Here is a 27287-nt window from a genome sequence, read left to right as displayed (position 1 = left end):
CTTCTAAAATTTCCATACCAAGAAACAACAATAATGTTAAGAATTTTATTTCTTAAATTCATATCGGTTAGTCAAAACTACTACAACAACTTCTCTTTTATGTCCTAGCAGTTATTAACATTTCCCTAAACGTAAATGCAAGCATTTAAAGTATGGGAGTAATAGAACAAATGCCAAGCCAAAGCAGGCTATCTATCAGAACATGTACATGACACTCCCGTTAAAAAAAAAGAGGGAGGAATAATATGGTCATATGGACGTTTGTCTATATGTCAAATAGCTCTGAAAAGTTTCACAGCAGCCTACTGACAGGGAGAACTGTCTGTCTGGGGGAAGGGATATGAAGACTTTTCACTGTACATGCCTTGTTATCTTTCAAGTCTGAAGCAGCAAATGCATTACTTAGACAAGATTTAATTTTTAAAATGGGGGTGTAGAGGTGACTCTAAGTAAGTGCAGTGGAAGCCAGGCGTCAAGTCTCAATTTGCTACTACCTGTGTTATCTTGGGCAAGTTGCTTAACCTCTGAATCTCAAAGCAAGGAGCAATAGATACTTCTAAGTTGTATATGTATATATAAATATATATGTGTGTGTGTGTATATATATATATATATATATATATATATATATATATATATATATCTTAGAAGTATTTATTGAGGTGGGCAGATCACCTGAGGCTAGGAGTTTGAGGCCAGCCTGGCCAACATAATGAAACCCCATCTCTCTCAAAAATATATATATATTTGAGACAGAGTTTCACTCTTGTTGTCCAGGCTGGAGTGCAATGGTGCGATCACGGCTCACTGCAGCCTTCACCTCCTGGGTTCAAGTTATTCTCCTGCCTCAGTCTCCCAAGTAGCTATTATAGGCGTCCACCACCATGACTGGCTTTTTTTTTTTTTTTGGAGATAGAGTTTCACTTGTTACTCAGGCTGGAGCACAGTGGCATGAACTTGGCTCACTACAACCTCCGCCTCCAGAAGTTCAAGAGTTTTTCCTGCCTCAGCCTCAGGAGTAGCTGGGATTACAGGTGCACACCACCACACCTGGGTAGTTTATATTTTTAGTAGAGATGGGGTTTCATCATGTTGGCCAGACTGGTCTCAAACTCCTAGACTCAGGTGATCGGCCCACCTCAGCCTCCCAAAGTGCTGGGATTACAGATGTGAACCACCACACCTGGCCCTAGATTCTATTCTAAAAGTTTTAATATCTCAGTGGGGTAGTAAATACATGGTACTTTTTTTTAAGATATGAGAGAGGTAGTAATCCAACATTTTGTAAAACAATGCAACTTTTTTGTAGACTTCATTTTCAAATACAGTGGACCCTTGAACAACACAGGTTTGAGCTGCATGGGCCCATTTATATGCAGATCTTTTTCAATCAAATGCAGACCTGGATATATGGAGGCCCAAGTTTTCACATACCCAGAATAAGCAGGACCCACAGCAGGGACTTGAGTATGCCAGGATTCTGGCAGAAACAGGGGTCTGGAACCAACCCCTTACGGTATATGTTCTATGCATATACCATAGGACAATCGGACTACTTTTAAAGTGATAAAAACATAAATTTGTCAAGCCTGTTAACCCTTCCAGATCATTTGTACTATTCTTATATAAAAACCCTTCTTAGAGGGGTTCTAATATATAGAAAATACCTATGACATACAATATTCTGCATATTGGGGCTGCGGTGGTGGCTGATGTCGGTAATCTCAGCACTTTGGGAGGCTGAGGCGGGCAGATCACCTGAGGTCAGGAGTTCAAGAACTGCCTGGCCAGCATGGTGAGACCCTGTCTCTACTAAAAACACAAAAATTAGCTGGGCATGGTTGTGGGTGCCTGTAATCCCAGCTACCTGGGAGGCTGAGGCAGGAGAATCGCTTGAACCCAGGAGGCAGAGCTTCCAGTGAGCCGAGATCGAACCACTGCACTCCAGCCTGGTGAGAGAGCAAGACTCCATCTCAGAAAAAATATATATATTCTGCATATTAGTTTCTCTTGCACAACTTCAAAAGTGTTTTAAATGAACACATCTTTATGCTATACCATGAAATCAGCAATAAAATACATTAAAATAATTAACGTTTAAACATATAAATGACTATATACGAGAAACTTTTTATACTTAAAGGCATTTATTATCAAACACTGAAAAAAAAATTAACATCTCCAATCAATGGTAACAGCTCTAACTGAGGACAGACTTTATTTCAGGAAGGTATATGTAATCACTTTTCATCCTAACATTCATCTGGCAAAGTAGATTGGTTGGTTTGTTTTTTGAGACAGGATCTCTCTCTACCAACCAGGCTGGAGTGCAGTGGCACCATCATGGCTCACTCCACAGTGACCTCAGCCTCCTGGGTTCAAGTGATCCTCACACCTCGGCCTCCCAAGAAGCTAGAACTAAAGGCATGTGCCACCGTGCCTGGTTAATTTTTGTATTTTTTGTAGAGACAGGGTTTTGCCCTGTTGCCCAGGCTGGTCTGAAACTCCTGAGCTCAAGAGATCTGCCAGGTGTCAGCCTCCCAAAGTGCTGGGATTACAGGTGTGAGCCAGGCCGTAAGTAGCTGTAAAAATTCCTATTTAACACAACAAATTGAGGCATCATGAAGATAAGGCCACAAGTCTAAGAACTGGGAGAGCTTAGATTTGAGATCAGTATACCAAACCAACGGGGCAGGGAGCGCTAACTTAATGTTAGTTGGCAGGCTGGTGTAAGTTTGCAGCAGAATTTTCATTGATTTATGGGAAAATGGGGAAAGTAAGAACACAAAAGTAACATTTTTTTTTTTTTTGAGACTGAGTTTCACTCTTATAGCCCAGCTGGAGCACAATGGCATCATCTCCGCTTACTGCAACCTTTGCCTTCTCGGTTCAAGTGATTCTCCTGCCTCTGCCTTCAGAGTAGCTAGGATTACAGGTGCATGACACCACGCCCAGCTAATATTATATTTTTAGTAGTGACAGGGTTTCACCATGTTAGCCAGGCTAGTCTGAAAGTAAACTTTTCAACATAACTAAGTGATTCCATTTAAAGATCTTTTATTCTGGCTGGGTGCAGTGGCTCATGCCTATAATCCTAACACTTTGGGAGGCCGAGGCAGGCAGATCATGAGGTCAAGAGATCAAGACCATTCTGGCCAACATGGTGAAACCCCATCTCTACTACAAATACAAAAATTAGCTGGGTGTGGTGGTGCACGCCTGTAGTCCCAGTTACTCAGGACGCTGAGGCAGGAGTATCACTCGAACCAAGGAGGTGGAGGTTACAGTGAGCCAAGATCGATCGTCCCATTGCACTCCAGCCTGGTGACAGAGCAAGACTCTGTCTCAAAAAAATAAAAAATCGTACATATTGTGAGAGATTCTGTTCGTTCCAGTTGTTTGAGTGAAAATATCCTTTTGTTAAACGAAATGATGGTGACAAGACACAGTGGTGTGATTTTGTTTTTATTGGCTCTACCTGGTAGAAATAAAAAATCACGCCAGGCACAGTGGCTCAAGAGGTCAAGAAGAGATCAAGACCATCCTGGCCAACATGATGAAACCCTGTCTCTACTAAAAATACAAAAATTAGGCCGGGCGCGATGGCTCATGCCTGTAATCCCAGCACTTTGGGAGGCCGAGGCAGGTGGATCACGAGGTCAAGAGATCGAGACCATCCTGGTCAACATGGTGAAACCATGTCTCTACTAAAAATACAAAAAAAAAAAAAAAAAAAAAAAAAAAATTAGCTGGGCATGGTGGCACGTACCTGTAATGCCAGCTACTCAGGAAGCTGACACCAGAGAATCACTTGAACCCAGGAGGCAGAGTCTGCAGTGAGCTGAGATCATGCCACTGCACTCCAGCCTGGCAACAGTGAGATTTCGTCTCAAAAAACAAAACAAAAACAAACAAACAAAAAAAATAAGCATTTCTATTGTAGCCTCCTTATTTTGGAAAAATATTTCTTTAGAAATCTAAAAGTCTGGCCCTTTATATCATTATGGCCCCCAAATAATCAGGGACTTTACACACAGATAACAGATGCCCCTCAAAATTCTCTCTTTAACCTCTACCTTATTCTGTTTGGATTAGGACATTTGGGGATTGTGAAGTGAGAATCAAGTTGAGTATAAGCAATCCAAAACCATGTGCTGACACTGGATCCTGGAAGAGGACTTTCTTCAGAATCTTTTTCATCTGTTAAATTTTCTCGGGGCTCAAATTTCTTTAATTCAGCTCACCGCAACCTCCGCCTCCCACGTTCAAGTGATTCTCCTGCCTCAGCTTCCCGAGTAGCTGAGATTACAGGTATGCACCATCATGCCCAGCTAATTTTGTACTTTTAGTAGAGATGAGGTTTCTTCATGTTGGTCAGGCTGGTCTCAAACTCCTGACTTCAGATGATCCACCTGCCTCAGCCTCCCAAAGTGCTGGGATCACAGGCATGAGCCAGGTGGCTTCAAACTTTCTTATTTATTTATTTGAGATGGAATTTCGCTCTTGTCCAGACTGGAGTGCAATGGCATGATCTCGGCTCACTGCAACCTCCATCTCCTGGGTTCAAGCAATTCTCCTGTTTCAGCCTCCCGAGTAGCTGGGATTATAGGCATGCACCACCATGCCCACTCACCTAATTTTGTATTCCTAGTAGAGACTGGGTTTCTCCATGTTGATCAGGCTGGTCTTAAACTCCCTACCTCAGGTGATCTGCCTGCCTTGGCCTCCCAAAGTGCTGGTATTACAGGCAATGAGCCACCGCACCCAGCCTGGGCTCAAACTTTTTCTTCCTAAGAGTCACATCTTTGAGTAGTACTGCTACATGGTAATCACTACTCAAAAGAAACTAACATGAGGTGTCCAATAATCAGCTTTCATTTAAAGTCTCTTTCCACTAGACAAAATAAAAACTTTCAATGTTTTGTCTACCTACTTCCAAAAGAAAATTAGTCTATATACGCATATATATGTGTGATTATATATGTATATATACATATGTGACTTTGATCAGCCTGTTTATAAACTACTTCCAAAATTAGTCGACCTGTAAATTCATTTATTAAATGAGTAGTTTATAAACTACTTGATTTTTGCAATTTATAAACAGGCTGATCAAACTGAACAAATTTCTTAAAATAATTTCACTGTATAGATAGAAAGTGAATTACTCTTATATCTTATTTTTACCTCACCTTTAACAAGCATCTAAGTTAAACTGTTTTATGTCCACAGCTACACATTGAAACAACACTTTCAGTCACAACATATTAAATTCACATTAAAAATTATACAGAGATCCGGTTACCTTTAGTCTTACATGTACTTTTATATACTTTTAATATACTTCTTGATATTTTATGATGCACAAACACTCAGCTCTTGCAGAATATATAGCTATGAGAATATTCAGAGTGTATGCTTATCATATGGTTCAACACTCTCTTTTTTAAAGAAGGTCAATTTTAAGAAGTTAAGCATACAGTAAAGTACTCCTTCCATGCCCCAATGTTAAAAGATCCATTTATTTTAGACTACTTGTTTCAAAAAAAATCTAAAATTGATCATAATTCTGCTTATATTCCATATTAATCTAGGATCAAAAGTTATTTTTAGTTCTTGTTTCTTAAATACTTGAAATGTGCTGCTGCATCATGTTTTCCTTATATATTTATTCATTCAACTAACTTCAGGTGGAAGGTACTTATGAGTTTAAAAGTCCTTTCCCAAAGCGGATATAACATAAAAATTTTACATAAAAGACACTCAATGTTTCTCAAAGGGTATCTGAGAGTCTAATCAGCCTATTAACTTGGTTCAGAATAACCACCAACAACAAATGTGAGCTTTTTGTCACATCTATGTATTTTCCCCAGTAAATTAATACCTTCATTTTAAATGCATTTTCAAATTGCTTCATTTGGCCATGTGATAATTATTTCCCCTGTAAAAAGCTACAAGATTTCGGTTTATAAGCAAATGAGATAGAGTATCTGGTCCATGAGAAGGCTAAGTGGAAAGATCTGCACCCTGAAGTTCGTAACCAATAATAACAAGACAAACTTCAATGCTACCTTGTTCATGTAATCAACAATATGTGTGTGAGTCGAAATAAACTAGTGAGCTATACATTTCTGTCTACACACCAATTTACCAATCAACAGGAGGGGAAGAAATTGCTCAAATGTGACGATATTATCAAACATGTTAACAAACATCTAAATATTAGACATAGTCACTATTAAAATTGTAACCTATCAATTCTGAAATAATTCCTTCGACTTCTGTTATGTTTTTAATCCCCCCAAAAAAACAAACAAAAACAGCAGCCACCTTTAAAATGTAAATTCCTTCGTTTTTCCAAAGTAACTTCCCTAGGAAAATTTAACGCGTTAAAATAAAACAGACAAACCAATTACAACATTTAAAAAATAAAATAAAATGATCAGTAACAGAAACCAATCACTCAAGTTTAGCAAAGCATGTGTTTTTAATCTGTTGCGGGTATCCTATTATACTAATAAGCTACAGCGTTTAAAATCACTCCAATGCCTAAAACACTACCATACACGTAACACACTTGTCCTTTACTCCAATGAAGCGTAAACTCTTCAGACCATTTCCCCCTCCTGGAACACTCAAATATACGAGGAGAAATCCAAGAAATCAGATACGTTAAGTGCTGGTATCTTCTTCCAGAGTGGGGTCAAATTTGTGTTTGCCCGCAAATGTCACCGTCCCAGTAAGTCTACAAATTCTCACTAGCGCTGGAGTACAAAGAGCCCGGCCACGGAAACACCTGTTCTAGCACCAGGAAGACAATGAGAAACGCAAGCCCCCTGAGTCCGCGCCGGCCCCTAAAGCATCGGCTGCAGCGATAGGGGGACAAGAGGTGGCCGTTGGCCTCGCGGGTACGGCGGACAAGGTCCCACACCCCCGGCCCTCCTTCCCGAGAACCAGGAAACCTGTCAGGCCGGCCGGGACCCACCCTCCTGAGACCCTCCCGCCCGCCCAACAGCAACCCGACCGCCGCGGCCTCCCGGCTGCACTCTGTCACCTCATCTCTCCCTGGCGGCCTCGAGGCCCCTTCGCGGCGTGGCCTGGGCTAGGGCGGTCGCCCCCCGCCCAGTCCCGGACCAGACCCCGTCCGTTCCCCCGCGGCCGGGTCCCCGCCGCCCCCAGGCCCGAGCTCCCTCCTCTCGCTCCCAACCCCCAGCCTCCGCCCTCGCCCCGCGCGGCCGCTCCCGGCCCACTCCCCAACGCTGGCTACCTGGGGGCAAGGGCGGTGGAGCACTTCACCCAGGACCCCAAGTTGCAGAGGGCCAGGTGCTAGGCGTCCCACTCCTTCTCTCCCTCCACGTAGTCGGTGTAGAAGTTGAGCAGGATCCCGGAAGCGCACACAGCTGCACCGACACTCTCGGCAGGACAGACGCCGCCATCTTCCCCCTTCAGCAGCCACCGCCTCCTTCCGCCGCCGCCGCCGGGGCAGATCCAGCAGCGGCCACCGACCCGCTACGCTGGGTCGCTTGCCCCGGGCCCCGCCCCCACAGGCGCGCGGCCCAACAGCCCAGAAAGGAGTGAGGCGGACAGAACGGGGGAGGCGTGCCGAGCGGGGGAGACGTGCCCGGACCGGAGGGGGCGGAGCGCGCAACCACCGGAGAGGCCGGATTGGCTGGCGGAGACTGAGGCGGTGCGCCGCGGCGTGCGTGAGGGCGGGGCCCGGTGGGGCGAGTTCCGGGTGAGGGGCGGGACTGGGCGGGAGGGACTAGGGGAGCCGTTGCCAGCAACACGTTGCAAGGATCCCATTGTGGGTGACTGGGTGAGCCCTCGGCCGGCCCCTCCCTTTGGGGATGGCAATCAGTTGCTATCCTTTTTCTTTTCCCTTTTCCGTCGTTATCACTTGATATTTCTTACCCAATCCAAATCACCTCTGGCCAATGCTTGGGGCTCCTGAGCCATCCTCCTATGACCTGATCTTCTCACCACTACCCCGGGGAACGTTGTGTTCAACATGTGCAAAACTATGTTTTAAATTTAAAAAGTGTTTTTAAAAAATGATCTGTGCGCTGGGCGCGGTGGCTCACGCCTGCAATCTCAACACTTTGGGTGGCCTAGGCAGGTGGATCACTTGAGGTCAGGAGTTCAAGACTAGCCTGGCCTACATGGTGAAACCCCCGTCTCTACTAAAAATAAAAATAAAAAAATTAGCCAGGCATGGTGGTGCGCGCCTGTAATCCCAGCTACTTGGGAGGCTGAGGCACGAGAATCACTTGAACCCAGGAGGCGGAGATTGCAGTGAGCTGAGATCGCGCCACTGCACTCCATCCTGGGACATAAAGTGAGAGTCACAAAAAAAGAAAATTTACAAATGTCTTGCTTCTTTGTAAGCTGAATTTGAGGTGGTTTACCATAATTCATATCACATAAAAAAATATAGATGAGCTAATAAAATCAGTAGGAAGAAAAGAAAAAGTCAGGCCCAGGCGCAGTGGCTCACACCTGTAATCCCAGCAGTTTGGGAGGCCGAGGCAGGTGGATCACCTGAGGTCAGGAATTCAAGACCAGTCTGACCAACATGGAGAAACCCTGTCTCTACTAAAAATACAAAATTTGTCAGGCATGGTGGTGTATGACTGTGATCCCAGCTGCTACTTGGGAGGCTGAGGCAGGAGAATCTCTTGAACCTGAGAGGCAGAGTTTGAGGTGAGCCGAGATCATGCCACTGCACTCCAGCCTGGGCAACAAGATCAAAACTACGTCTTGTTTCAAAAAAAAAAAAAAGAGAGAGAGAGAGAAAGAGAAAGTCAGAATAAAATGAAAGACCAGGAATAAGAACACAGATAAGCACATCATAGAGGCTTACACAGTTATTAAAATTGGGTCACATATTTGGCTCTGAGCTTCCTGGTGGCCAAAACTAAAAGGAAAACACATATATGTGTTTTTCTCACTGTCTCTAAGAAGAAACACAGTGTTCTTGGAGACTCTCAGTGTTTCCCTAGTTGCAGCTTTCAATTTTTCGGGGGCTTTATATAGTGATTTTGAGTAATCAGCAATATCCTTGTATTCGTTACCTATTGTTGGATAAAAATTGCCCCAAATTTAGCAGCTTAATAAACAATAAACTTTTTTTTCCCCTCAGTTTCCTTGGGCTAGGAATCTGGGTGAGGTTAGCTGTGTCCTCTAGCTCAGGCTCTTATGAAGATACAGTCAAGCTGTCAGCCAGGGCCACAGCTCTCTCAAGGCTTCACAGTCCTCTTTCAAACTCACTTCTATAGCTGCTGGCAGGCCTCAGGTCCTCTCTGTCTGTTGGCTGGAGACTTCAGTTTCTGTTTATTTGCACCTCTCCATAAGAAGTAGCTGGCTTGACCGAGGGATAGGGAGGAGAAAGAGGAAGAGAGAGAAGAAGAAAATGAGAGTGTGATCACAGTCTTTTTGTAACCTAATCCCAGAAGTGACATCCCATCACTTTCACGTATTCTATTGCTACTTAGAAAATAGCAGCTAGGTCCAGCAAGGCATTATGGCTCAGGCCTATAATCCTAGAATTTTAGAAGGCGGAGGTGGGTGGATCACCTGAGGTCAGGAGTTCAAGACCAGCCTGACCAATACGGTGAAACACTGTCTCAACTAAAAATACAAAAATTAGCCGGATGTAATGGAACATGCCTGTAATCCCAGCTACTTGGGAAGCTGAGACAGGAGAATCACTTAAACTCGGGAGGTGGAGGTTGAAGTGAGCTGAAATTGCACCATTGCACTTCAGCCTGGCCTAGAAGGTGAAACTCCTTCTCAAAAAGAAAAGAAAAGAAAGAGTCCCAGTATTCCCTAGGTCCAGCCCATGCTCAAAGGGAGAGGATTATACAGGACATGAATATGAGGAGGATGTTTACCACAGTCCTCAAAAACATCCTCACTCTGCTCTCTAACAACATTTTGAGAGGCAGGAGGATTGCTTGAGCCCAGCAGTTCGAGCCCAGCCTGAGCAACATAGGGAGCTCTGGTCTCTGCAAAAAATGTACAAAATTAGCCAGGTGTGGTGGTACATGCCTGTTATTCCAGCTACTTGGGAGCCTGAGCGGGGAGGACTGATTAAGCCCAGGGGTCTTGGGTGGGGGAGTGGGTTGAGGCTGCAATAAGCCGACATTGCCCCACTGCACTCCCACCGGGATGACAGAGTAAGACCCTGATTCAGAAAAAAATCCTCACTCTACATCCCTAATGATTTTCGTAAATCTAAGTGGACTCCTGTAGCTTCCCTTCTTATGTATTCCTTTACTCAGTTAATGAGATTTCTTGATCATCCAGCTTCTTTTATGTCTGGGAGGTTTACCCATGTTATTGCAGATACTGACTGTTATTTTTCATTACAGTGTAGTAATCCATTATATTATATATCCACAATTTTATATATCCATTCTGCTGTTGGACATCTGGCTAATTTTTAGCTATCACAAATTAAGTTGCTATGAATATTCTATAAATGAATTTTGGTGGACATAAGCCCTCATTTCTTTTTTTTTTTCAATTGGAGAGAGAGTTTTGCTCTTGTTGCCCAGGCTGGAGTGCAATGGCATAATCACGACTCACTGCAACCTCTGCCTCCTGGGTTCAAGCGATTCTCCTGCCTCAGTCTCCCAAGTAGCTGGGATTACAGGCATGTGCCACCACACTTGGCTAATTTTTTTTTGTATTTGGTAGGGATGGGGTTTCATCATGTTGGTCAGACTGGTCTTGAATCCTCCCAAAGTGCTGGGATTACAGGCGCGAGCCACCCTATTGCTACTGCCAGTATAAGCCGTCATTTCTATTGGGAATACATCAGGAGTGGAATTGATGAGTGAGATAGTATTGATTGCACGTGTAAATACTGCCTCTGTCAATTCAGGTGCTCCAAGTGAGAAGGTGCAGTAGCCTGCAGGCCCACGCAAGCATGAACATTAAAAAAAAAAAAATCTTGAATTTCTTCAAGAAAAATTCCAGGCACTTAGCCCTGAAAAGTCATTGACAAACATGATAAGCAAGAAGGTAATTATAGCCAGCAGCACAAGCAGCAGCCCAAGGCAAGTCCCGCTCTGGCCAGCAAAATGTTAAAAAAAAAAGGGTTGACGTATGTCAGAAAATAGAGAAAGTGTGTGTGAAAGAGAGAGAGAGATGGGAAGTAAAACTAATGAAAGAAATAGTGTAAAGATAAAAGAGAGAGAAGCTTTTCTTTTAAAAACTCAGGCAGAACAACTAAGCCAAAACATTTTTTAAAAGATTGAGAAGGAAAAAGAATACAGTAAAAGAGGAGGGAATTGTGGGAGGTAGAAAAGTTCCTGTGTTCCCAGCTCCACAGCAAGTTAAGTGGGAAGACTGCTTGAGCCAAGAAGTTCAAGGGTGTAGTGAGCTATGATTGTGCCACTGCACTCCAGCCTGAGTGACAGAGTGAGACCCTGTCTTTAACAAAAACAGTTTGGGGCCAAATACAGCAGCTCATGCCTCTAATCCCAGCACTTTGGGAGGCCAAAGCAGGTGGATTACTTGAGGTCAGGAGATCGAGACCAGCCTGACCAACATGGTGAAACCCTGTCTCTACTGATTACCTGGGCTTGGTGGCCTGTAATCCCAGCTGCAGGTTTGCACCACCATGCTTGACTAATTTTCTTAAATTTCATTCAGATGGGGTCTTGCTGTATTGCCCAGGCAGGTCTCTAACTCCTGGCCTCAGGTAGTGTTAGAAATACATGTTGGAAATACATGCTCAGGACCACAAAGAAAAATTAGCACTGAGACAAAGGCTCTTTCAGCAACACAATTTTTAACTTCCTGGACTGCAGGAAGGGTACTCCAGGTAGTCATTGTGCCACAAGAGAACAATGAACAAAGGAGGAACCAGGTGAGCTGATCCCAGTTTGGTTCTATAACACAAGAAGCAGATGCCGAGGTGGAATTTGATGTGCAAGAGATTGACAGGGAAAAAAAAGCCTGTGAAGCATAAAGGAAAGTGGGAGCAAGAATAAGCACAGATGGGCCAGGTGAGGTGGCTCACGCCTGTAATCCCAGCACTTTGGGAGGCCAAGGCAGGCAGATCATCTGAGGTCCAGACTTTGAGACCAGCCTGGACAATGTGGCAAAACTCCATCTCTACTAAAAAGACAAAAAATCAGCCTGGTGTGGTGGTGGATACCTGTAATCCCAGCTACTTGGCAGGCCAAGGCAGGTGAATCACTTGAACTCAGGAGAGGGAGGTTGCAGTGACCTGAGATCACACTGCTGCACTCCAGCCTGGGTAACCTAATGAGCAAGACTCTGTCTCAAAAAATAATAATAATAATAACTTAAAAAAACAAAAAAAAAATTTAAAAGGCATGGATGGACACAGTGGCTCATGCCTATAATCCCAACACTTTGAGAAGCCAAGGCAGGAGGACCACTTGAGGCCAGGAGTTCAAGACCAGCCTGGGCAGTATGGCAAGACACTGTCTCTACAAAAAAAGAAAATTATTAGCTGGTTATAGTGGTATGTATCTGTAATCCTAGCTATTCAGGAGGCTGAGGTGGGAGGATTACTTGAGCCCAGGAGGTGGAGGCTGCAGTGAACCATGATCGAGCCACTGCATTCCAAATCCTATCTAAAGTAAAAATAAAAAGTAAATAAAATAAAGAAAATGAATATTCATGGAGAGCATCCTGACCATAATACAGGTCTGACAACTGTTTGAGAGCTCTGCAGAGAGCCCAGAGCAGACTGTCCACATTGGAGCTATTTGTAAGGCAGGAATGGACTAAATCTGGAATCCCTAGCATGCAGTGTCATTGGCTGGTGCAGGCTGGGCAGAGCATGGCTCAGCATGAAGCCTGTGGTGGGCCCAAGTGTGTAGCAGATGGAGTGTCTTGGCCAGCCAGACCTCTTGGAGTAAGCTCTCTCTCTCTCTCTCTCTTTTTTTTTTGAGATGGAGTCTCACTCTGTCACCCAGCCTGATGTGCAGTGGCACGATCTTGGCACGCACCACCACACTTGGCTAACTTTTGTATTTTTAGTAGAAGTGGGGTTTCACCGAGTTGGCCAGGCTTGTCTTGAACCCCTGATCTCAAGTGATTCACCTGCCTCGGCCTCTCAGAGTGCTGGGATGATAGGCATGAGCCACCATGCCTGCCCCAGTATATATATTTTGAATAAATGAATGAATGAATGGACACTCAAAAAATGTTAGCTATTAGTATCTTTGCACAAACAATAGGCCCATCGCAAATATCTTTTCCCAAATTAAAAGGAATTCCTCACCACAGAGATTAATTATTTCACCACTCCAGAAAAAAAAAAGATGAAAACTTTTAAGAGTGTTTTGTAGGCTGGGCATGGTGGCTTACACCTGTAATCTCAGCACTTTGGGAGGCCAAGGAAGGCAGATCACCTGGGGACAGGAGTTCGAGACCAGCCTGACTAACATGGAGAAACCCCATCTTTATTAAAAATGCAAAGTTAGCCGTGTGTGGTGGTGCATTCCTGTAATCCCAGCTACTCAAGGGACTGAAGCAGGAAAATTGCTTGAACCCAGGAGGCAGAGTTTTCAGTGAGCCGAGATTGTGCCACTGCACTCCAGCGTGGGCAACAAGAGGTAAAACTCCATCTCAAAAAAAAAAAAAAAAAAAAAAGAGTGTTTTGTGATGGAGCACTGTGACTCATGCCTGTAATACCAATGCTTTGAAAGGCCAATGTGGGAGGATTGCCTGAGGCCAGGAGTTATGAACTGGCCTGGGCAACATAGCAAGACCCTATCTCTACAAAAAATAAAAATACAAAATTAGTCAGGCATGGTGGCACACACTGTAGCCCTAGCTATTCAGAAGGCTGGGGAAGAAGGATTGCTTGAGCCCAGGAGTTCAAGACTACAGTGAGCTATGATCAAGCCACTGCACTCCAGCCTGGGTGACAGAGAAACACCCTATCTCTAAAAAAAATAATGAACGACATTGTGTTTTGCCTTCTGTTCTCTGAATTCCTTCTGCTTTCCTGAGGATGTCAGCGTCCACATGGATGAGCATACAATTCACCTGACTCACCATCCCACGTCTTTCTTAGCTCTGAAGACATTTACTTCCACTCCCCTTAAGCTGCCACATGAACAGCTCTTATGATCTTTTGGACAACTAGGTTTCTGAAATCTCAAACTCCAGCATTCTTTCTACTTGCCCTCTGTGGCAGATTATATTTTCCAAGGTGGCTACAACAAGTTCTGGCATCCTATGTGCTCTTTTTAAATTTTAAAATTTTTAATTAATTAATTAATTTTTGAGACTGGAGTCTCACTCTGTCACCCAGGCTAAAGTGCAATGGTGTGACTTGGCTCACTGCAAACTCTGTCTCCCAAGTTTAAGCGATTCTCCTGCCTCGGCCTCCTGAGTAGCTGGAATTATAGGTGCCCACCACCACACCTGGCTAATTTTTGTATTTTTAGTAGAGATGGGCTTTCTCCCTGTTGCCCAGGCTGATCTTGAACTCCCTACCTCAGGTGACCCGCCTGCCTCACCCTCCCAAAGTGATGGGACTACAAACATGAGCCACCATGCCCAGCACTTTGGGAGGGTATATTTTACCTGCCTGTAGCCAGAAAGGTTTGTCTTCCTTTTAGGCAGTTATAGACATATTCTCCTGAAATGTGCCAAGAAGAAATGAGCTTACCTAGGGATGAAGACAAGCTTTTGGTATGACTGGCATGAAAGGCATAAGGAATGGGGAGATGGCTACAGAAGATACTGGGAAGGGAGGCAGAGGCCAGGTCTGTGTGCCCCATTTCTCTTCCTGCAGCATCCCCTGAATTAACAACTCCTTCTGTTTTCACAGCTCAGGCACAGCCCTATTCACATTGTTTGGTAGCTATTTGCTCCTAAATCTACCTGCCCACTCGATGAGAGTTCCTGGAGACCTAAGACTGTCTTTTAGTCACTGCTGCATTCTTAGCATCAAAAACATGAAAGGAATTTAACAATATTATTGAATAAAGAAATGAATCAATGGTATTTTAGACCAGGAATAAAGGCATGAAGAAAGGAATGAGACTGGTATACTTTTGTGGACAATGACAGCACACATCCTGCACATTCCAGTAAGAAAACAATAAAGAACAAACATCTTATAGGACTTGCACTTGCTCGTGAGGACCCCCAAGTCCTGTACTCTGCCAGCACCAACCAGTTTGTAACATAAACTGAGAAGCCATTTGCTAATAGCTATCTAGACTATGCATTTCTGTTTCTTTAAATAACTACAATTTTCTTATGAAGTACAGCATCGGGACTATATTTTAATCGAATTCAAGCAGCACAAGCCAGGTGTGGTGGTGCACACATGAAGTCCCAGCTGCTTAAGAAGCTGAGGCAGGAGGATCCCTTGAGCCCAGGTGGTCAAGGCTACCCTGGGCAGCATAAAGAGACCCTATCTCTAAAGTTATTTTCTAGAGAAGCACCTCCCAAGCTTCCTTCACTGAAACACTACACTGATGTAAGTTCTTCTCTAAGATCTTTTCATTCCACATTCTCAAAAGTCAAATTCACAGAACCCACCTAAACCACCAAAAGTTATGATAAATATAGTTGGGGGAAAAGAACAAGTAGACCAGGAACATTTGAAAATTGTGTAGTGTAGGCCTCTCGAAGTTTCTAGCTCTGTTTCAAGCCTTCTCCTGAGCACCTAACCAGCAAATCAAGCTGCTCATTGTGTGTCTTACAAACTCCGCAAATGCAAAACCATTTTCTATTCTGTCCCCAGTGTGGTCCCTCTTCACTTTCCTTAGCCTGCCCCAATGATATCTTGGTAACTAGTGCCTACATTTACCCTCACTGGTGCCCAAATTCTCTTCAACCCAAATTTTGTTGATTCTACTCTCCAAGCTCATATCAAATCTACTACCTCTCTATTTCCAGTGCCAACCCCTAGTCTGGCCCAAATTTCTCCCTATCTCTATGGGGTTTTTTATTGGCTCCTTAATTTTTTCTCCTTCCTTCTTCCAACCCATCTCCATTTGGCTGACACAGCAATCTTTGTGAAATATGACTTTATCCTGCTGGGATCCTGCTAATTTTTTGTAAAAACTCTTTTCATTACATTTACTATCAAGTTTAATTCCTAACATGATGTAGACTTTGCTTATCCTGAGAGGCTTATCTCATGCCCATCTCCTGAGTTTTTACTCTGTAACCATAACATGGGCCTTCTTCTGATCAAAAGTGTGTGCTCTTTGCTCCTGCTCTTTCTGCTCCTTGGAATGTGCTTATCTGTCCTTCAGATGCCTGAGGCTGCCGTCCTGCCACAAGTAAGACAGGAGAGTCAACAGGAGTGTATGAAAAAACAATTTCCACTTCAGAGCATGCTAGAATCACACTGTCAACAACTGAAGTCATAAAACCACATCAGTATTGAGAAGTTCACTGGAGGATGCAGTGTGTGCGTGTGTGTGACTGTGCACACATGCACACTCATGCGCATGCACACACACACACACACACACACACACACTCCAGTTCTGTTCTGCAAAAAAGTAAAACTAATGTGTAAGCATCTCATTCAGACTTCAGGGAAGCAGGATCTTCTACTTAATTAGAAACGGACTTCCGGAGTAACAACAAAAATACTAATCAACAGCAACTTAAAAAAAAAGGGGTTTATTATTCTCACACAGTAGTAAGTACCAAGAAGTAAGCCAGGGCTGATGTAGCAGTTCAGCAATGTAATCGGAGCCCAGGCACATTCAGCCATTCTGCTTTGCTACACAGAGCATGTCAGATTTCATTTCCATGCTTATCATGAACTCATGGGTTGCTGTATCTGCAGGCTCAAGTGGGCATACCAAGCAGGAAAACGAGAACTGGAAGAGGCTGCCCCAAGATGTAGGTCAACTGGGAAGTTGAGTATTTAGCGTTTACTGTTTCTCTAAAAGAGACAGGCAGCGGAACAGCCTTAGAAATGCAAGTTGGGTCAGCATTAAAATACTAAGAATCATAAGTAGAAATTAGTGGTGCTGTAGTCATTATTATTTCCATATATAAAATATCATAGATGTTGTCTTTTATTTAGAGTTCTGTCTTTATCATATTTACTATGATTTATATAGTTCCTCTCACATTATTTCCCCCAGCTCTATTTTCTTCACATACTAAGGTTTATGTACACACGTGTGCACACACACACACACACACACATGCACATAAACAATATGACTATTCAAGGAACTAATCCCTGTGTCTGATGAAGGAAAAAACCTATTTGGAAATGTACTCAATGAAAATGATACTCTTCACCACCTGCTTGCCCTTTTGAAATCTAAGACTCAAGATTCATTCAGATAAAAACTCCATTGAAGGATTCCCAGAAACTCATGCCTCTAAAGGACACCAGGTGGCAGTGCAGCCTAAGAAGGGACTAAGCGCATCAGGCGCGATCTGTTGCTGGAATGCATCACATTAAATAAACCAGTAAAATATCTTGTGTGCCTACCAACACCTTTGAGCCAGGTAATCATCATGGCTTCAACCGCATTCCTAGGAATGATCAAGGCATGATGCCCTTTCAGTATCACCATTGTATGTGGCTTATTAACATTCAAATTATTTTCAGATGGGAGTCTGTTCTTAGAAAATACAACCGTGCTGTCTAACACAACATCACCCAAGGCATTTTTAGCCTACCTTTGTAAGTGATGAGATCACACTCTAATATTTGTTTCCAAAATTTGGGAAACTGTGGTACTTTCGGTGGTACGATGTTTGAGGAAAAGAAGACAAACTACCTACTTTTAAAGGTAAGGTTCTAAAGACTGGAGCTGTATTCCTCTCTTTGCCAAGGATTTTGATTCTTAAAAATACAGCAGAGATATATGAAGAGCAAAGTAGGTTTCTTTGGAAAAATATGACATTTAAATCTTGTCTTAAATTTATTTATTGGATGAAGTGAGATTTTGGCACATAAAAAGATATTTCATCAACACAACAGAGCATTAAGATAAAGGCAAAACTGTGCTCTCTCTTCATCCATGGATGCTAATTGATTTTAACGAATAAAAACTCCAGTGTATTGAAACCAATTGCCTGGAGCTCTGTGTCAAGAAAGTTTCTGACACTATTTCTGAGCCTGGTGAGAAAAGTTAATGATGGTTGTAAGTGGGAGATGAGAAGTGGTAATGTAATGTTTTCCCTGACTATCTGTATTTTTATCCCTATCTTATTTCCATTTGGTACCACATCCTCTCATTACATTTTCAGGGATCTGTTTTATATAAAGCACTATGTTGATCACTATGGAGGATACAATATGGAAAAGAAATGGGATGGTAATTGCTCTTCAGGAAATGATAATATAGTAGGAAAGCACTAAGATCTATGTAATTTGTGGTGAATGATTTAAGTATCTCAAATAAGTAAAAAGAGCATTATAAGGATTAATCCCAGCAAAAGGCCACTTTTACTTGGCAAGATCAGGGACCAAGTCCCAGAGAAGGTGAAAGTGTATGTAGGGCCTAGGAGAACAACCAAGATTTCCAAAGGCAAAAGGCAAATAGAAGAAATTTCATGAAAAAAAGCCATGTGAACAAAATGAGAATAGACCTGCCTCATTCAGAAGGCAGTTCCATGTGAAGATGTGCTGTGCAAAATAGCAATAAGTAATAGATATCACTTCATGAGAAGCTTTGTCCTTTGAAAATTAGTATATTCTGCATGTATTTATTTATTGAACAGGATTGTCTAGTGATATTTCTGTGTCTTTTTGGCTTAGAATGCTTGAATTCAAATGCTTTGCACTCATTTTATCTCTTTATGCTGAGTTTGGTGAGGGAGCAGGGTAAAAAAGAGACCTTTGTGCAAGGTGTCAGAAGTACCCAGATCTCTCTGTAAAATCCTCACTGCTCATTGACAGTTACTGAATCTTCTCAGTTACTGACAGGAGCCCTCTGTGAGAAGCCCTCTGGATGAGACAGAAGTAAACAAACTTCTCCAACAGGGGACAGTGCACATGTTGGCAAACTTGCTTTTATATTTCTCTTGAGAAAGCCTCTGCCACTCGTCACTGGAATTGAATTTTCTGGCTCCAGGGGGAAGTCTGACATGAGAGGGGATAGCTCTCTGGCAATGGAGGGCTATAATTCCTCAGGAAGAAACCTAGAGGTAGAAGCAGAATCCTAGAGAAGTACCAGGGACAAATGTGAAGATGGATTTGGAGGAATATAAAAGATGAAGACTTTAAGAAGGAGTAACTAGGAAAATGGTAGTAGCAATAACAGAAATACAGACATCAGAAAGAAGACAGTTTGAGGGCTGCAGAAGAATATGAAAGTGACACAGCACTCCAAGACACTCAGATGAAGAAGTCCAGCAGGTCATTGGGAGTGCAGGTACAGGATTGAGAGTCATAAGGACAAATTGATGGATTCAGAAAATTCAAGGGGAATGGACTTAGGGAAACATCACCATGCTCTGGCAGTTTGGATATCTATCTAAAATGGTTGGATTCCATTGCTGACTTTCTATAACAATCAAATATATTTTGGCAGTAGAAATAGTATATGATTCACTTGTGGAAACAGGTTTAAACATGAGAATACAGCTTCCTCTGTCAGACTTCAGGGAAGAATAAGATAATGGTATAGAGTCAGACATCTATAGAAGTGGAAAACACAACAATTAGGGAATATTTTTTCCCACATGGACTATGCTTTCAACATGTCTTAATTGATAGGACAGGAAACAAAAACCACAAGTTGGAGAAATAGCCAGCCATTTGGATTAACTGATGAGAGATGGGGATGATTAATTCAATAAGTGATGTTGGAAGGAGGCCAGAGGTCCAAAGGTGTGGGTGGTTATCTCAGCCCTTCTCCTAGAAAGGTAAGCAGGTTTTCTCCTAGAAATGCTTCATGACATGGGTTCAGTAGGGGACACAATCAATCCTGGCCTAAAAGGGAGAGGGAAACTAACTATACTGTGTGTTGAGAAGAATCATGTCATTGCTGTTGGTCCTGAGTTCTATGTCGGATGACAGGAGCATGGTTGAATATGAAAGACCCATGATGATGATGAGCAGGCTTAATAAAGGGGTATACCAGAAAAGTCTTTGGGAACAACATGATGTATGGAAAAAATATATAGCAGTACAATCAAATGACCTCAATTGAATCTCCTTTCTCTCTTTCCTCACTAGTTCTGCAAATTTTCTGAAATATTTAACCCATTGACTGATCAGCAATAAGAACAGTAAGTCTTCTCACACAGGTTTATTACAAGAGTTAAAAAAATATTAGCATATATTAAAGTACCTGGAACATGGTGGATTCTCAAAAACTATTACCTGGATTTTGAAACTGATTATGCTAGAGCAGTGTTCTGTCATTTTAAATTTTCAGCCCCTATGATTGTAATCACCTGATAGTTCTTCCTGTCTGCTGCACAGAAAATAAATAAATAAATAAATAAATAGGTAAATCCACTAAGATCTCAGCAGTCCAGTAGAGAAAGAGTTTAACTGATGCAAGGCTGGCTACACTGGAGAACTGGAGTTATCACTTAAATCAATCTGCCTGAAGGCTCCAGGGGTCTGATGTCAGGAGACTTTATGGGCAAGTTGGTGGGTAGGGGCTAAGGAACAGGTGCTGCTGATTGGTTAGGGATGAGATCATGAGAGTATGGAAAATGGTCCTCATGCACTGAGTCTGCCCCTGGGTGTGGCCACAAGATCAGTTGAGTCAGGAGTCACAAATCCAGGTGAGGTCAGTCTGAAAAACATCTCCAAAAATAAAAAAAAGCAGTCTTGGGTTCTACAATAGTGATGTTATCTAGAGGAGTACTTGGGGAAGTCACAAGTCTTGTGCCCTCTAGCCATATTACTCCTGAGCAGTAAGGGATTACAGAAACTGTGCCTACGTTTTAGCAGAATTCATGCTTCTTCCATAATCCTGTTCTTGTGGCCTTTCAGCAGTTTTATAAAGGCAGTTTTTGGTCGCTGAGCAAGGAAGGGGTTAATTTCACGGAGGGACTATTATCCTTGATTTCAAGTTAAACTATGAGCTAAATTCCTCCCAAAGTGAGCTTAGCCTACACCCAGGAATGACCAAGGACAGCTTGGAGATCAGAAGCAAGACAGAGTCAACTATGTCAGATTTCTCTTACTGTCATAATTTTGCAAAGGCAGTTTCACTATATTTTTCTCTCATTATATTTATTTAGTATCCTTTTACTTTTGTGTCTTCCAAGTTTGGAATCTTCCTTTACATAGTGAGTCATAGTGATGCTGCTAAAAGGGCAGTGACCACAAATGAATTGTCTCCATAATGACTGATATTCAGATGAGGTGGTTCTATAAGCTTGGCTCAGCTGAATCTCTTATTCAGGCGTATAAGACAAAGTATGCCACTGGACTTCAAAGAGAACCCAAGTTGAACATTATGAGTTAAAGGTGGAGTTAAAATATGAACATATGAATTTAACATATGCAAATGAGAAGAGTATTCCATAGTTATTGTCACTTATTATTCCCCAAAAGCAGCTCTTTATGTTTAGTGAATTTATTTATTTACTTTTATTATTATTTTTTTTTAAAATTTTTTATTGCATTTTAGGTTTTGGGGTACATGTGCAGAACATGCAAGACAGTTGCATAGGTACACACATGGGAGTGTGTTTTGCTTCCTTTCTCCCCTTCACCCACATTTGACATTTCTCCCCAGGCTATCCCTCCCCAGCTCCCCCCCCGACTGGCCCTCCCCTTTTCCCCCCAATAGACCCCAGTGTTTAGTACTCCCCTCCCTGTGTCCATGTGTTCTCATTTTTCATCACCTGCCTATGAGTGAGAATATGCAATATTTCATTTTCTGTTCTTGTGTCAGTTTGCTGAGAATGATGTTCTCCAGATTCATCCATGTCCCTACAAACGACACAAACTCATCATTTCTGATTCCTGCATAATATTCCATGGTGTATATGGGCCACATTTTCCCAATCCAGTCTATCATCGATGGGCATTTGGGTTGGTTCCAGGTCTTTGCTATTGTAATCAGTGCTGCAATGAACATTCGTGTGCATGTGTCCTTACAGTAGAACGATTTATAGTCCTTTGAATATATACCCAATAATGGGATTGCTGGGTCAAATGGAATTTCTATTTCTAAGGCCTTGAGGAATCGCCACACTCTCTTCCACGTTGGTTGAACTAATTTACACTCTCACCAACAGTGTAAAAGTGTTCCTTTTTCTCCACATCCTCTCCAGCATCTGTTGTCTCCAGATTTTTTAATGACCACCATTCTAACTGGCATGAGATGGTATCTCAATGTGGTTTTGATTTGCATCTCTCTAAAGACCAGTGATAATGAGCATTTTTTATATGATTATGGGCCTCATATATGTCTTCTTTTCTAGAGTTCATATATGAGTTCATATCCTTTGCCCATTTCTGAATGGGCTTGTTTGTTTTTTTCCTGTAAATTTCTTTGAGTTCTTTGTAAATTCTGGATATCATCCCTTTGCCAGATGGGTAAATTGCAAAAATCTTTTCCCATTCTGTTGGTTGCCAATTCACTCCAGTGACTGCTTCTTTTGCCGTGCAGAAGCTGTGGAGTTTGATTAGGTCCCATTTGTCTATTCTGGCTTTTGTTGCCAATGCTTTTGGTGTTTTGGTCATGAAGTCCTTGCCTACTCCTATGTCCTGGATGGTTTTGCCTAGATTTTCTTCTAGGGTTTTTATGTTTCCAGGTCTTACATTTAAGTCTTTAATCCATCTGGAGTTAATTTTAGTGTAAGGTGTCAGGAAGGGGTCCAGTTTCTGCTTTCTGCACATGGCTAGCCAGTTTTCCCAACACCATTTATTAAACAGGGAATCCTTTCCCCATTGCTTGCTTTTGTCAGGTTTATCAAAGATTGTATGGTTGTAGATATGTTGTGTTGCCTCCGATGCCTCTGTTTTGTTCCATTGGTTTATATCTCTGTTTTGGTACCAGTACCATGCTGTTTTGATTACTGTAGCCTTGTAGTATAGTTTGAAATCCGATAGTGTGATGCCCCCCCACCCCCTGCTGTGTTCTTTTTGCTTAGAATTGACTTGGCTATGCGGGCTCTCTTCTGGTTCCATATGAAGTTCATGGTGGTTTTTTCCAGTCCTGTGAAGAAAGTCAATGGTACCTTGATGGGGATAGCATTCTGTAAATTACTTTGGGCAATATAGCCATTTTCACGATATTAATTCTTCCTAACCATGAACATGGGATGTTTCTCCATCTGTTTTTGTCCTCTCTTATTTCGTTGAGCAGTGGTTTGTAGTTTTCCTTGAAGAGATCCCTTATGTTTCTTGTGAATTGTATTCCTGTTTTGTGAATTTAACAAAAGTATAATGAATACTCATAAGTCTCCTAGATCAGCCTTAAAAATAAAATCATCAGCAAAGGCCTACTTTCACCACCTATGATGACGGGCCTTCTCTTGCCTCAACTAGCTTTTCTGAGGGCACTTCAGGCTACAGAAGGGCCACGCCTGGAAACCAAGTCAGGAAGCCTTCACCCACTGCCTCAGCTCCAAGGCATCCTCATTTCCAATCTAATTTGACAAACTCTCAAAAAATCAGCAAGTTGCTCCAATAGAGGTGTTTTTTTTTTTCATTTTATTCATCTTGTTTTTTGTATTTTTTTTTAAATTTTTTATTGGATTTTAGGTTTTGGGGTACATGAGCAGAGCATGCAAGACAGTTGCGTAGGTATGCACATGGCAGTGTGCTTTGCTTTGCTTCTCCCCTTCACCCACATTTGGCATTTCTCCCCAGGCTATCCCTCCCCACCTCCCGCTCCCACTGGCCCTCCCCTTTTCCCCCCAATAGACCCCAGTGTTTAGTACTCCCCTTTCTGTATCCATGTATTCTCATTTTTCATCACCCGCCTATGAGTGAGAATATGCGGTGTTTCATTTTCTGTTCTTGTGTCAGTTTGCTGAGGATGATGTTCTCCAGATTCATCCATGTCCCTACAAACGACACAAACTCATCATTTCTGATTGCTGCATAATATTCCATGTTGTATATGTGCCACATTTTCCCAATCCAGTCTATCATCAATGGGCATTTGGGTTGATTCCAGGTCTTTACTATTGTAAACAGTGCTGCAATGAACATTCGTGTACATGTGTCCTTATAGTAAAACAATTTATAGTCTTTTGGATATATACCCAATAATGGGATTGCTGGGTCAAATGGAATTTCTATTTCTAAGGCCTTGAGGAATTGCCACACTGTCTTCCACAATGGTTGAACTAATTTACACTCCCACCAACAGTGTAAAAGTGTTCCTTTTTCTCCACATCCTATCCAGCATCTGTTGTCACCAGATTTTTCAATGATCGCCATTCTTACTGGCTTGAGATGCTATCTCAATGTGGTTTTGATTTGCATCTCTCTGATGACCAGTGATGATGAGCATTTTTTCATATGATTGCTGGCCTCATATATGTCTTCTTTCGTAAAGTGTCTGTTCATATCCTTTGCCCACTTTTGAATGAGCTTGTTTGTTTTTTTCCTGTAAATCTGTTTGAGTTCTTTGTAAATTCTGGATATCAGCCATTTGTCTGATGGGTAAACTGTAAAAATTTTTTCCCATTCTGTTGGTTGCCGATTCACTCTAGTGACTGTTTCTTTTGCCGTGCAGAAGCTGTGGAGTTTGATTAGGTCCCATTTGTCTATTTTGGCTTTTGTTGCCAATGCTTTCGGTGTTTTGTTCATAAAGTCCTTGCCTACTCCTATGTCCTGCATAGTTTTGCCTAGATTTCCTTCTAGGGTTTTTATGGTGCCAGGTCTTATGTTTAAGTCTTTAATCCATCTGAAGTTAATTCTAGTGTAAGGTTTCAGGAAGGGGTCCAGTTTCTGCTTTCTGCACATGGCTAGCCAGTTTTCCCAACACCATTTGTTGAACAGGGAATCTTTTCCCCATTGATTGTTTTCGTCAGGTTTATCAAAGATTGTATAGTTGTAGATATGTTGTGTTGCCTCTGGTGCCTCTGTTTTGTTCCATTGGTCTATATCTCTGTTTTGGTACCAGTACCATGATGTTTTGATTACTGTAGCCTTGTAGTATAGTTTGAAATCCGGTAGTGTGATGCGCCCCTCTGTGTTCTTTTTGCTTAGAATGGACTTGGTTATGCGGGCTCTCTTTTGGTTCCATATGAAGTTCATAATGGTTTTTTCCTGTTCTGTGAAGAAAGTCAATGGTAGCTTGATGGGAATAGCGTTGATTCTGTAAATTACTTTGGGCAGTATAGTCATTTTCACGATATTAATTCTTCCTAACCATGAACATGGAATGTTTCTTCATCTGTTTGTGTCCTCTCTGATTTCGTTGAGCAGTGGTTTGTAGTTCTTCTTGAAGAGCTCCCTTACGTTCCTTGTGAGTTGTATTCCAAGGTATTTTATTCTTTTTGTAGCAATTGTGAATGGCAGTTCGTTCTTGATTTGGCTTTCTTTAAGTCTGTTATTGGTGTAGACGAATGGTTGTGACTTTTGCACATTGATTTTATATCCTGAGACTTTGCTGAAGTTGCTTATCAGTTTCAGGAGTTTTTGGGCTGTGGCGATGGGGTCCTCTAGGTATACTATCATGTCATCTGCAAATAGAGACAATTTGGCTTCCACCTTTCCTATTTGAATACCCTTTATTTCTTTTTCTTGCCTGATTGCTCTGGCTAGAACTTCCAGTACGATATTGAATAGGAGTGGTGAAAGAGGGCATCCTTGTCTAGTGCCAGATTTCAAAAAGAATGCTTCCAGTTTTTGCCCATTCAGTATGATACTGGCTGTTGGTTTGTCATAAATAGCTTTTATTACTTTGAGATACGTTTCATCGATACCGAGTTTATTGAGGGTTTTTAGCATAAAGCGCTGTTGAATTTTGTCAAATGCCTTCTCTGCGTCAATTGAGATAATCATGTGTTTTTTGTTTTTGGTTCTGTTTATGTGGTGAATTGTGCTTATAGACTTGCGTATGTTGAACCAGCCTTGCATCCCCGGGATGAATCCTACTTGGTCATGATGAATAAGTTTTTTGATTTTCTGTTGCAATGGGCTTGCCAATATTTTATTGAAGATTTTTGCATCTATGTTCATCATGGATATTGGCCTGAAGTTTTCTTTTCTTGTTGGGTCTCTGCCGGGTTTTGGTATCAGAATGATGTTGGTCTCATAAAATGATTTTGGAAGGATTCCCTCTTTTTGGATTGTTTAAAATAGTTTTAGAAGGAATGGTACCAGCTCCTCTTTGTGTGTCTGGTAGAATTCGGCTGTGAACACGTCTGGACCTGGGCTCTTTTTGAGGGGTAGGCTCTTAATTGCTGCCTCGACTTCTGACCTTGTTATTGGTCTATTCATAGTTTCAGCTTCCTCCTGGTTTAGGCTTGGGAGGACACAGGAGTCCAGGAATTTATCCATTTCTTCCAGGTTTACTAGTTTATGTGCATAGAGTTGTTTGTAATATTCTCTGATGATGGTTTGAATTTCTGTGGAATCTGTGGTGATTTCCCCTTTATCATTTTATATTGCATCTATTTGGTGTTCTCTCTTTTCTTTTTAATCAATCTGGCTAGTGGTCTGTCTATTTTGTTGATCTTTTCAAAAAACCAGCTCTTGGATTTATTGATTTTTTGAAGCGGTTTTCGTGTCTCAATCTCCTTCAGTTCAGCTCTGATCTTAATTATTTCTTGTCTTCTGCTGGGTTTTGAGTTTTTTTGATCTTGCTCCTCTAGCTCTTTCAATTTTGACGATAGGGTGTCAATTTTGGATCTCTCCATTCCCCTCATATGGGCACTTATTGCTATATACTTTCCTCTAGAGACTGCTTTAAATGTGTTCCAGAGATTCTGGCATGTTGTGTCTTCGTTCTCATTGGTTTTGAAGAACTTCTTTATTTCTGTCTTCATTTCATTGTTTACCCAGTCAACATTCAGGAGCCAGTTGTTCAGTTTCCATGAAGCTGTGCGGTTCTGGGTTGGTTTCTGTATTCTGAGTTCTAACTTGATTGCACTATGATCTGAGAGGCTGTTTGTTATGATTTCAGTTGTTTTGCATTTGTTGAGCAGTGCTTTACTTCCAACTATGTGGTCAATTTTACAGTAGGTGTGATGTGGTGCTGAGAAGAGTGTATATTCTGTGGATTTGGGGTGGAGAGTTCTGTAAATGTCTATCACGTTTTCTTGCTCCAGGTCTGAGTTCAAGCCCTGGATATCCTTGTTGATTTTCTGTCTGGTTGATCTGTCTAATATTGACAGTGGAGTGTTAAAATCTTCGACTATTATTG

The 27287-nt window shown here is 42.1% G+C and overlaps 1 protein-coding gene across 1 annotated transcript in view; it reads right to left on the bottom strand.

Moving 5' to 3' along the window:
* Positions 1–27287, bottom strand: part of LOC108592829 (uncharacterized) — a 129779-nt gene that overhangs the window by 54101 nt on the left and 48391 nt on the right. Inside the window, 2 exon segments of the mRNA XM_054236953.2 lie at positions 7268–7762; positions 7912–8018. Of these exon segments, the coding sequence (XP_054092928.2) occupies positions 7268–7762; positions 7912–8018 (602 nt within the window).

This window comes from Callithrix jacchus, chromosome 11 (assembly GCF_049354715.1).
Source record: "Callithrix jacchus isolate 240 chromosome 11, calJac240_pri, whole genome shotgun sequence".
Classification (NCBI taxonomy): Eukaryota; Metazoa; Chordata; class Mammalia; order Primates; family Cebidae; genus Callithrix; species Callithrix jacchus.
This window is presented reverse-complemented; position numbering and strand designations above follow the sequence as displayed.